Source organism: Hyposmocoma kahamanoa, unplaced genomic scaffold (genome assembly GCF_003589595.1).
Source record: "Hyposmocoma kahamanoa isolate Upper Pololo Valley unplaced genomic scaffold, ASM358959v1 84, whole genome shotgun sequence".
NCBI classification, from domain to species: domain Eukaryota; kingdom Metazoa; phylum Arthropoda; class Insecta; order Lepidoptera; family Cosmopterigidae; genus Hyposmocoma; species Hyposmocoma kahamanoa.
Genome location: NW_020654229.1, coordinates 260,634 through 273,357, shown reverse-complemented (window position 1 = coordinate 273,357; position 12,724 = coordinate 260,634). Strand labels below are relative to the sequence as shown.

At 36.8% G+C, this 12,724-nt stretch overlaps 1 protein-coding gene across 1 annotated transcript in view; it reads right to left on the bottom strand.

Moving 5' to 3' along the window:
- Nucleotides 1-387: 387 nt before the first annotated feature.
- The window catches only part of LOC113234371 (zinc finger protein 782-like), a 20,425-nt gene continuing 8,088 nt past the window's right edge, over nucleotides 388-12,724 (bottom strand). Inside the window, exons 4-9 of the mRNA XM_026469681.1 lie at nucleotides 11,632-11,773; nucleotides 8,889-9,101; nucleotides 7,355-7,498; nucleotides 6,694-6,795; nucleotides 6,048-6,143; nucleotides 388-937 (exon numbers count right to left, since the gene is read on the bottom strand). Coding sequence (XP_026325466.1) covers nucleotides 788-937; nucleotides 6,048-6,143; nucleotides 6,694-6,795; nucleotides 7,355-7,498; nucleotides 8,889-9,101; nucleotides 11,632-11,773 — 847 coding nt within the window. The 3' untranslated portion in view covers nucleotides 388-787. The remainder of the gene's footprint in view (nucleotides 938-6,047; nucleotides 6,144-6,693; nucleotides 6,796-7,354; nucleotides 7,499-8,888; nucleotides 9,102-11,631; nucleotides 11,774-12,724) is intronic.

The window sequence follows — 12,724 nt, the reverse complement described above, 5'->3', positions numbered from 1 at the left end:
CTTCTCGCGCAGCGAAGCGAAACTGACGCTTCCATTCCATTCCGTCCCGCCGTAAATTGAGCCTTAATTGGAACAATAAAATGCTACCGCTGGCTATGTTTCGTGTCACATAGGTATCCAAACGTGTCAAATATCAGTTTTGTAGTTTTGAAGTAATAAAATAATAATAATAATTAGAGGTACTTCGGAACAAAAACCAATAAATCCGATAAATTTCGATTCTCTCTTTAAACGGATACGCGCATCTGAAACGTATTTTGGAGAAGGATTTAGCAGACAAATTATTCATAGAAACGTACAAAAACTACCGTTACCAAGGAAGTTACTACTAAAGAAGATAAACCATTCAAAATGTGACGTATCGGTTTTTGTTCCGAAGGTCTTCAATTATAGATTTCTTTTTTATACAATATGTTAGTATTTTCATTTTTAATCGGAAATTAAAGAGACAAAACTACGAATAATTATCGAATAAACATCAGATAATTATCATTAACAATTATTAATAAAAAGATCGAACACTTAGAAAAAATTCCTTCGATCCGGCCTGATTCGAACCAGCATCTTCTAACAAACCATGCTAGAAGCTATGCTAACTAAGCCATGGACCGAACCAGCGGACTTTGTTTCGGTTTTTAACGACGTTTTGCAGTAGCACCATCTGTGAGAAATCTATAATATATCTTTGTATTAATAATTAAAACTATAGATAATTATCGAATTATCAAAGAAAATTAATATTTTGGTAATTTCGAACCCTGTAATTCAATAATACAGTTACAGTAACTCATTCTAGGTAATCAATCTTGCGTCCACTTTTCCTGTAGGGCGCCGGCCTTTTGAGGTGCACTGTTGCTATATGTGTCTTCAACGAATTCGACTGAGAGAACGCCTTATTGCAATGCACGCACACGTAGGGTTTTACTCCTGTATGTACCTGTGGGGAATAGTACATTTTCTCAAACATGCTCGAAAATGTTTGCATTACTCTGAAAAAACGAACACGGAAGCTTCATATGAAATTGCATGCCTATTTTTATACCTATTGATTTGTAAAGCATGTGTTTCAATAAAAAGATGTATCAAGATTGTTTACATTTAGTTAAGTACCTAAACAAATGGACTATAATAATAATGAACTATGTAAACAGGCAAAAGAAAAACTCATACAGCCATTTGCCAAGTGTTCGTAATTGTACCGTAATTTAAAAATTTTTTTTAAAGCGGCTTATTAAACTAAAGTGCTTTGGTATTCTTTTCTTTTTTTGGCCTTTTTTATGTTCGTCGCGAAAATAAGTTCTAGTGAGAAGAGATAACAAAACTGCCTGCAAATAATACGTCAAATATTACTTTTAATTTTATTTAACATTGTTTTTAGTTTTTCTATTAAGTATATACATCTTCTTCTCTATAGTCTTCTATTATTTCTTAACATTGTTTAAGAAAAACACTATATAAGTCTCGGCGGGAACGGGGATTGCTTGACCCGTATTAATACAAAGCCTCACTCGCGCTCGGCCTTGTAACTCATACTCGTCCAGCAATTCCTTACTTCCTGCTTCTACAATAATGTACTATATTGCATAGGCCGGGAAGTAAAGGGTTGCCGGACGATCATGAGTTATTTTATACAAGACAGGCAAAGCCCGTTCCCACCGACGCATATATAGTGCTTTTCTCAAATAATGCGAGCAAATAATAAAAGACTGAATAATGAAGGAGAATTTGTAAATAAATAATTGTAACTTTATAATTTAAAAAAATCAAACTCAAAAGTTAGTGGAATTACGTCTATTTGCCAAGTTGTATTGATTTCGCCGTTTGATTGAAATCGGTTACCAGAAAGTGTGCGAAACCGGATTCATCCCCTAGTTTGCCACCGTTAGAGGTATTTTCTTCAATTTTAAACGGGACCATTACCGAGGCACCCCCTTTCCGACAAAAAGAACTGGCTCACAAATTTATCGCGCAACATACATAAACGGAAATACAGAAGAATTGAGAACCTCCTCCTTTTTGTGGAGTCGGTTAAAAACGTAAAATCCATGACAAATATTTTAAATTAGGCGTAGTATTAGTTCATTATTGTACATATTTGCGCACTTCTCACCGGAACTCATCTTCGCGAAAAAAATGTAAAAAGTAAAGGCAACAAAAAAGACCTTCAAAGTACTTTCGTTTATTATACCGCCTTTTTTTAAAGTATGTGGTGCACTGAAGTTTACACTGAAGACTTAAATACAACTCTATGCCGCTTACGATAACAACGGGTCAAAGTAAGTAATACCATAGACAATATTTTTTTAATTTTCGCAATTACGGACACCGATGCTAGTGGAGCATGGATGCCAAATTCAGCGATTTTTCGTCATTGGGGCTACTTGGACGGGTTGTGCGGCGACTAAAAAAGTGATCGGCGCACTATGGAAAGTGATAGAACAACGGCATATCAAAAATACTTTTTACTTAACTCAATAACGACTGACGCACTTTATTTTTTTTTAAATTGTATTAGAGTGGTACTTTAATATAATGTAGAAATTTTGCGTGAATTGCATTTGGAATACATATTTTTTAATGTGAGAAATTGTAATTCGTAAGAATGTCTATTTCAGGTCTGTTCGCTTCAATACTTTAAATTTCATTTTTTTCAAAAACTTGTGAGAATATATATAAAGTGTTATGCATGTCTAAAAAGCCCATAGTATATAGATTTTAAAGCAATTATAATGTTGTGGATTGTTTGATTATTTTTCTATAAAAAAAAATTACAAAAAGTGAGGGGGAAAAAAGGTACGTATTTGAAATTCATCGAGACTTTTGACAGTTACCGATGTCTCCCGGTGCTTTACATTTGGTGTTGTTTTATAGCTCGGATATTCATAAATAACATTTATAAAAATCAGCTGCGGATACGTGCGGTTTTAGAGGTTATCGCGAAAACTACGATATAAGAAACGGAAAACCGCTATCTATAGTGGTTTCTTATGTTGTACTATTGAATTGATTCGTTTGCGGTATATTTCAATAAATTATAGGTATTTATTGATAACAGGGCGTTTTGTCTACATTTTGCACTTATTTTGTGGTACTACTTTAATCAACAAAATGCACACTACCCTCATTTATGAAATTATATAAGAGTGAATTAATTTAATAAAGCTATTACAAATTGATAATAAAACTAAACAGACGTTTGATTGTTACGTATCATCACTGAATTTCAAAATGTCAAATTCTTTCAAGTGTTCCAAGCGTGAATTATTACTCTTACATTGAACGAGGAAAAAAACTTGAAACCCTATCAACAGTTTTAAAAGGCATTTGCAATGCCTATGTTCAGGGCTTACGTTCAATAGGAGAAGAAATAGAAGCAAAACTCGTGGAAAAACTAAGGCTTGCTGACCGTGATGATACAAAGTCTCTATATTTGAATCTCATAGAAATCGCAAGCGAGAGCAAAGGGCAAAAAATCAAGAAGCATTGAGTGTTTTCATTGACTTAGATTTAACGAAAGCACAATATATATATATGTACTTAAGGAATTTAACAACCGAACGAGACTGTGTTCTATTCCCACCATTTTATAAAATACAAGAAATCAAACAGACATGTTATCCACCATCTACAGCAATAGAAATTACAAATACACATGCAAAAGTACTAAACCTTCAAGATTTATTGGACCACACTGTAGCTAGGATTTTGGCCATAGATTCGGTGTATAAAATGGATTGTGTCCATTGACTTACAAATGAATGGACGACGGGTCTAATACAAAAACCACGAAAAAATGTCCCAAGTCAACCTATTTAAACGTAGTGACATGTAAAGGAATATGAAAAAGCTAAAACGTTGAATTTAAATTGTAATGTCATCGCAGTACTGTCTAATTTTGCTTGCTTCGCTATCAGCCGAACAAACGAAGACTAAAGCGTGAATGACGCTCTGTATACGATTTTAACGCCTTAAAAGTTCGGACACTTTTTAGCGCGGACCCGACGTCCATATAATTGTAAGTCAATGATTGTGTCATTTAGTTTTATACAGTAAATGGGGATGTAATGGTTCATCTGGTCAAAGTCAGTACAAACAAAAACTTCCAGAGGAGTCTGAACTTGTTTCTGATGCAAATTTGTTTATTACGTCGTTAGTGCCTATTAAATTAGTCAATGAGCTTACTGGCGACATTGTCTGGCAAAATCCAGTGCCTTCGTCAGTCCGTTTTTGTCGGCCCATATCGATAGAATTTTGTAAAGAAACTCCTGAAAAAACTAAAGCTGTTGTTGACGAAATAAAGAACCAAATAATTTCCTTGCGGCCATCATTAATTAATAAAGAAGGTGAAGGAGTGAATGTGAAGCACGAACTCTTTCTGACTATGATAGATCCCTAAGTAGCTCAAGTATTAACAGATACACCATCTGGATCCACGTGTACAATCTGTGGAGCTACTCCACGGCAAATGAATGATCTGACTAAAGTCACTAGTAGGCCAGAAAATGAAAATGCATATCAATACGGACTTTCCCCTTTGCATGCCTGGATTCGTTGTATGGAAATGGTATTACATATCTCATATAATCTTTCTTTTCGGACATGGTCAGGCACAAGTGAAGAAAAGAAAAGACAAAAGCAAGAAAAGAAAACCCTAGTACAAAAACTTTTTCGGGAGGAGCTAGGATTGATCATCGACAAACCACGACAAGGAAGTGGTAATACCAATGACGGTAATACTGCTAGACGATTTTTTCACAACGCAAATCGTTCTTCTGAAATCACCGGAGTAGATGTGAATTTGATCAAAAGGTTGTATATTATTTTACAAGCTCTTTCATCAGGCGTAAAGATAAATGCAGAAAAATTTGGCAAATATGCCATGGAAACTGCCAGGATTTATGTAAGTAATTATGAATGGCACTACATGCCATCTTCAGTACACAAAATGTTGATTCATGGTGAAAGTGTCATTAAGCATTTTGGTGTAATTCCTATTGGTCAACTTTCCGAAGATGCACAAGAATCCCGTAATAAGGATTATAAAAAATTTCGCCTACATCAAGCCAGGAAGTGCTCTCGATCAGCTACTAATGAGGATGTATTTCATACTCTTCTCTACACATCAGATCCGTACATTCCCAGTCTTAGAAAAACATATAGCAAAAGTGTGAAGGCACTTGATGAAGATACCCTGGATCTTTTAAAAGTGAATGAACTCATTTTGGATCCTGAAGTTCAACAAGTGTAATAAAACATAATATACACATTGACATAGATACATTATTTTACTTTTAAATTAGTATTTTTTAACTTTTTTTACTATACGTGTTTGCAATCTTATTACTTTTAATTTCTTAATTAAACAGATAAGAGCTTAATGATTGTTTTTTAAAAAACTAATGTAATAATACATTTTTATTAATAATATAAGTAGCGTTGTCCTTAAGGAAATCAAATAAAAGCTATTTCTGAAATATATTTTTTCATTTCTTTTCAAAAATAAACATACTCTTATAAAAATATAGCATCTGAACTTTAACTAAAGCAATATTTAATACTCTATGCTTGTGCAAAAATTCAATAGTCTATCTTAACAAATAAGAAAGTTATTGATTTTTGATCTGAAACAGACCTCGATTTTCCATAGTGCAGCGACTCGGCGATATTTAGGTTATGATTGAAATAGGAAAAGGCAACTTTGGGCTACTTAATAAAAATGTCTGGGTAAATACAAATTTGACTGGGGATTTTGTGAGGAATGGAGTTGTAAAATAACTCGTTTAGGGGTTTGAGTATTTCTACGTGTGGGGAATTGGGAAATTAAGAGAATTATATTCCCCAATGTCCGGGAGCAAGCAGAATTATTTTCCTTGATTTTTAGGGGCGAATATCAGCTACTTAACACACATAAATTGGCGAATTCAATTCGTAAAAAGTCTGGCAACACTGTAGTGGGTAGCACGCTTGCCAGCAAGCGCACGACTTGTTCGTTCCCGTCACTAGGTATAAACTAAAGTTTGTATGTAATAGACAACTAGTTTTCTCACCCTGATATGTCTGTTTAGAGCTGCCTTGTGTTTGAACCCCTTGGGACACTGAGAGCATTTGAAGGGGCGCTCGCCTGTGTGTGTTCTGATGTGAATCTGTTACAAATAAAATTAATATTATTGCTACAAACATGTTCATTATATACTCCTTCGCATCTCCTTAGTTTTCTATCCATTATGTCTGGAAGAAAACTTTAAGGCTGAGTTGTTATTGTAATCTTCTATGTGCAAGAAATAGTATTTGCATCATTATTATAGTTTATTTATTTGCGACCTTGTAGAAAACACAACAAACCACGAGCGCAATTCACGATAGACTAGATAGAGTTGATCAAATTATTGATTGCGGCGATGTTAGGCGGCTATTCCAGTGTGTGAGCGTTTGAGAAAAAGATAACAACATTGACTTCTCTTTTCTCGGTCTGCTGTGTGATAGCACGTGCCGTGCAAAAGTTCAATGACCTTTGGATCAGGTGATTGAGAATCGATGTTTACCGCAATTAAATAAAAAATAAAAATTTTGTTTTTTTTTGTTTGAGATTTATTTTTTTAGTGATTGGGCTTCAGTCTCGAATATAGAATAACCTCTGTAAATATGGCGAGAATGCAAACCAACACATTGTATAGTAATTATAGAATAATGTACCTGCAGTCTCTGATACATGCTGAACCTCTTGGGGCACTCGTTGCACTGGTAGGGCTTCTCGCCGGTATGCGTCCGCTGATGGTACACCAAGGTCGCGCGGGACTACACACACAGATTGCATTTTTCTTATAATCTCACGAGCACACAAATTAATATCGACCCCTCGTACGTAAAGTATCTGCCTTAACTGCCTCCGTGGCCGAACGGTTACCATGCCGGACTGCCACGCAGAGGTCCCAGGTTCGATTCCCGGGCCGGGAGAAATAGTTGTATGGCCTACAATTATTTCTCTCGTGAGTTTGGGTGTAATTTGTGGTTGTCTATGTGTGTGTTCATGGCACCCGCGACACAGGGTTTCCCTAGTTGTCTGTGCAATACAGGATCAGGTTATCAAGACGCAGAACTATCGGAAATATATCCTAAAGGACGGCACAGTAGACATTTGTTCCGCTCTTGCTAACACTGAGTACTTGCACAGACACAACCAGGCAGCGAAAATATTACACCAAGAGCTCACTCTCAAGTACGGACTAGTGCAACAGAGGCTTGTAATATGGCAACATATTACAAGTATTCACCGGAGCCAAAGTGTTTATATATTCAGAAGTGCATGTTTTGTGGTGTGTGTTTGTGTATTATGTGTGACTGTATGTACACTCACAATAAAAGATTTCCCGCAGAGTTCGCAAACCGCCGAATCGCTATGAGACGGGGTAATCTTCCTTCGCTGCACGCTCTTGACTCCCAAATGGACGCGTTGGTGGTGGATGGAGAAAGAACGCGCATGCGCGAAGACCCGATCGCACTGTACGGTGAGTTAAAAAAGTAGGTAAATGTCTTGAATATAACAATAAGAACAATGTATACGATTCTATAATAAGATTTCGGTTGACACGAGGTTTAGAACTTCAGTGAACCAAAAACTTTACACTAATAGTACATTGTGTACTAAGGGCGATCAGTAAGGAATCACAAATGAGGTGCTGAGAAGCCCGACGTTGAAGACTGAGGGCGTTCGGAGTCGAGGTTCGTAATTCCCGTATCGCCCGCGAAACATACAAAGTTTATTCATCACACTTGCACGTAGATGGTATGGTTGCATGCAGGCTAACTTGACTATAATGACCCAAATAAAAACCTCGGCCCTCTTTTCTTATTACAGCAATGGTCAGTAATAAGAAAAAAGGCCCTAGGGTTTTATTTCGGGCATTACATTCAAGTTAGCCCGCATGCAATCATACTATTTACATACAAGTGTGTCCACAACAGTTGCAGTACCATTCAGAGCTTTAAATTACAAAGACCTGAGGGGCACTGCCATTGCCCGTCACCCTGAGACATAAGTTGACAAATCCCGTGTGCCTGTAACTTCACCAGCACCCTTACCCTTCCAAACCGGACCACAGTAATGCTGACATTACTGCTTGGCGACAGAACTAGGTAAGGTGGCAGTACTTTCCTGGACGAACTCTTTCACAAGGCACTCACTGCTACTAGAACTGGTTTTTAACCGACTTCAAAGAAGGAGGAGGTTCTCAATTCGACTGTATGTTCTTTTTTTTTCTTTTTTTGTATGTATGTTACGCGATAACTCCGGTATTTGTGAACCGATTTTCATGATTCTTTTTTTGTTGGAAAAGGGGTACTTCCATAGTGGTCCCATTTCATTTTGAAGAAAATCATCCACCTCTAAGGGTGGCTGTTCTCGCATGAAGATTCATTTTTATAAATAGCGCCTAACTTTAATTTAGGAGCAATTATTTTAATTGTTGATTTTGCTATTTCTCCAATTCAAGGCGTTTCCCTCTCAATATACTTTGAGTAGTGTCGTAGTGAGAACCTACTTTTATTATCTCCAGTGTCAAGTCCTGTATAGTGGCGAACTAGGGGATATTTCAATAAAACTTAGCAAATAGACGTAATTCCACGTACTTTTGAGGTCGGTTTTTTTAGTACTCTGTACTGAGATTATTTGTCATCCAAGTACACAGTAGCTGCATAATAAGTTTCACATCACACTTGCACGTAAATAGTATGATTGCATGCGGGCTAACTTGAATGTAATGCCCGAAATAAAACCCTCGGGCCTTTTTTCTTACTACTGAAATTAACCCGTTTGCAGACAAAACAATTCGAATTATGTCACCGGGTTACTTTTAAGAAACCCCGATCATAATCATCATTAATATTATTACCTCAATACATTTAACCGTTTTGTCCTTCTGGTGACACCTGGCGTGATCCTCAAGCAACTCTACCGACACGAAGCTCTCTCCGCAGTGGACACACGGCCGGAGGTCGGGGTTGCACGTGCCGTTCTGTCCAGCAACATGGCGTTCCAGCGCTGGCGAGTTCCGGAAGCTCGTGCCGCACATCATGCACTTTGTTTCTTTGTTTTCCCCAGAATCCTGGAACAAAATGTGTGGATGTCCAGCGATCATTTATTTGTGAAAATGCAGGTTGTATAGAAGTTGACTGGTACAAAACTAATAATATGAGGCCAAACACCAGGTAGCTATACACTATACTAGTGAGGAGATCCTCTCATTTGTCGGCCATTTCCATCATCCGTCACCAGATGAGTTCTAGGTCACCATGACATTTTATTTTCATTGGAATGACATCTACGTGCAAATCCTGTAAGCCGGATCATCCCCTAATTTACCACCCTTAGAGGTGGAATATTTTCTTCCAATTTCAATGGGTCATTACTGAGGTACTCCCTTACCCACAAAAAAAAGAATTATCAAATGTTGGAGTGTAATTGCGTAACATACACAAAAAAATACAGTCGAATTGAGAACCTCCTCTTTTTTTCAATACGGTTAAAAATAAGTTGTTTCACTTTGTCCGGTCAAAGACAACAACAATAAAACATTGAAGGTATAACATTCACCCACATGTCTTCGACAGACTAAACCAGTCCCCGTAGTATGCCGCCTTGATAAAGCAATTATATCTACATCTAGCTGTCAAATTCGAGTGATAAACCGGCATTTAAAAATTTTATCACAATAGCGAACATGGCAAGCACCGTGACGTCACATTTTTATGTTATCGCGAGCGCCGGCGGCCAATGACTACAAAAGATTAATACAATGCCAAACATGGCTGCAAGGTCACAGCTGATATTAAAGCATTTGCACAGTAATTTTTTCAACTTAAAAATTAAGCGCGACAAACGAGATGAAAAGGCATTTTTTGTTTCATGGTTTTCGCGACGATGATTAAACGACAAAGATATACGTAATTTCATATCGTTGTCCTTGTTCTTCAAAATGTATAAGAATAATTAATTACCAAATAAGCAAACTTAGATTATATTAACTGAATTAATTATTGACACGGGGAGGTTTATCACACATATTCTGCCATGCTACAGGTGTGACTAGCATTTTTAACAACTTCAAAAAAGAAGGACATTTTCAATTCGATTGTATTCTTTTCTTTTTTGTGTATTTTACGCGATTACTCTGACATGTGTAAACAGATTTCGATGATACTTTTTGTTGATAGGTGATACCCTGGATGTTATCGCGGAGTACCTTCCTGTGACGCTTCGCTCCTCCCTTTCCCAGACTCTTGCCTCCCTTACCGCGACCGGTCATGGCGATAGATTATAAAAATCTGCGTGTGAAAAACAAGAACGAGCCGAACGAACGCTGCTCACTGTGTGTGCCGCCACCATTCAAATTTAATTATAAAAATTGGGGTAACTTCTTTGGGTTCTCCGGTAAAAATGGGTATTCCGCAGGGTTCAATACTTGGACTTTGCTTTTTTCTCATTTATATTAATGATCTACCATTCTTTGTTAAGGACCTTTGCGAAATAGTATTGTTTGCTGACGACACATCTTTGATTTTTAAAACAGACAGACATTACGTTAACTATGACAATATTAATGATAACGTTTCAAAGGTAGTTTATTGGTTTAATATTAACAATTTATTGCTCAACGCCAAGAAGACAAAGTGTGTTAAATTTGAATTACCTAATGTAAAATCGACTAGCCCAATCATAGAAATAAATGCAGAGAAGTTAGATCTTGTTAATAAAGCTGTCTTTTTGGGAGTGGGCTTAGATAGTAAACTCCAATGGTTTCCACATACATCTTCCTTGGCCAGCAGATTAAGCTCTGCTACATACGCAGTCCGTAGAACACGTGAGCTTACCGATGTTGCTACTGCTAGACTACCTAAAACTTACTTTACTTACTTCCATAGTATAATGTCCTACGGGATTCTCACGTGGGGTAAAGCGGCAGATATACAAACCATATTTGTGTTGCAAAAAGAGCAATTCGTTCTGGGATTTCTCTCAGAGAAAAGTTTAAGGAGACTGGTATCAAGACTGGCATCTCAGTACATTTACTCAAATATTTTGTATGCCCGTAAAAATATACATAATTTCGTTAAGAAAGAAGATATCCGTAATATTAACCTTAGAACTAAGTCCAAACTCATGGTACGACGATTTCGTTTAACTAAGGTAAACGATTCTTTTATAGGGAACTGTATACGTTTTTACAATAAGATTCCGAAGCATATTAAGTTTACCATTTCCTAAGTTTAAAACTTACATTAAAAGTATTTTAATAGAAAAGTCATATTACAAAATTGTAGACTACGTGTTAGATAAAGATGGAAAGACAACGTGAGTGAGATTCCACACAGATTTGATTCAAAATGTATTCTATAGCATGTAAATTTAAATTTGAAAAGAGCAATCCTTAGAGTTTCTTGCTCGTTCTTCTCCGGGAGGTCAGCGTAGTGAACGAGCAGTAGCTTAAAAAATGACGCTTTCAAGTGTAAAAATTTTACCAATGGAATGAATGATGGCTTTGACGTTGATTTGAAAAATAAAATTCCATAAGGGTGGCAAATTAGGGGATGAATCCTGTTAATTGAATTTTGCCCAGTTTCCGTCACATTGCTCACATCTTTATGCGCCTTCTTCTTGTGCAGCCTCAGCCCGTTGTCCCCCAAGAAGGATTCCCCGCACACGTCACACGCGTGTGACGATGGGTGCTGGAGACGGATGTGGGTCAGGTGGCTGGTGGACTTGCTGTCGATGGGAGAACTATATAGTTTACCAATGATCGGAAAAAGGTGTTCCACGTATATACATGTATAGACATAGCTGCAAGGAGCAACATAAAGACATTGTCTTGCTGCACTAAATTAATTACTTTTTCGTTTTATTACATCGTAGGGCAAACTACTGACCTAGGAAGTCGAAGTTGGATTTTAAAGTACATAATTCTAATAGTGCCATGTAAAAAATGTAGAATGTTGTATTTATTAAAAACGTAGTAGATAACTGACAGCTTTGTTGCCGGTCCGTTACACATTAATCGTCAATATGCGGGACGCGGTGCGGTGTCTAAAGCTAGGGAGGGGCGGAGAGTGATCATTCCCGTTACTTTTTATTATCTGCTTTGGTAAAAGGTCAGTTATCTACTGCATTTTTTTACATGGCACCATTAGAATTATTTTAAAATCGGACTTCGACTTCCTAATCAGACTTCGACTATTAATTTTCTGTATAAATATTTAGCTAATTTTTTTTACAATCCGTCATTGCGTCTTTGCTTTTTACAGTTCAGTTCGATTTTCCATAAATCCATAACAGTTGTGTTGTGAACCATATTTATTCATACAAGACAGAAACGTTGTGCTTATTTCCTCGCAAATGTGATGAAAAGCATTCTAATTTCTATCTCCATTCTAATCCGTCCTTAACACACAACGTACTATTATATCTACTGAACAATTACTTGATAAACAAAAAATTCTACCCTGTGCTCAATGAGTAAATTGGTAACAGCGGTAGCCACGGTTAGGCAACAGACGCTGGTTCAAATCCAGCCAGATCGAAGGAATTATCTTTGTATCAATAACAATAGATACAAACCGTTTTTGTCATGCAGTAAGTATTACGTTCTTGGTAACTTTACTGAGTAGAATAAATATTATACATTTTAATGTTGATATAACAAAAAAGAACTCACTCGAAAGTAGCTCCGCATAT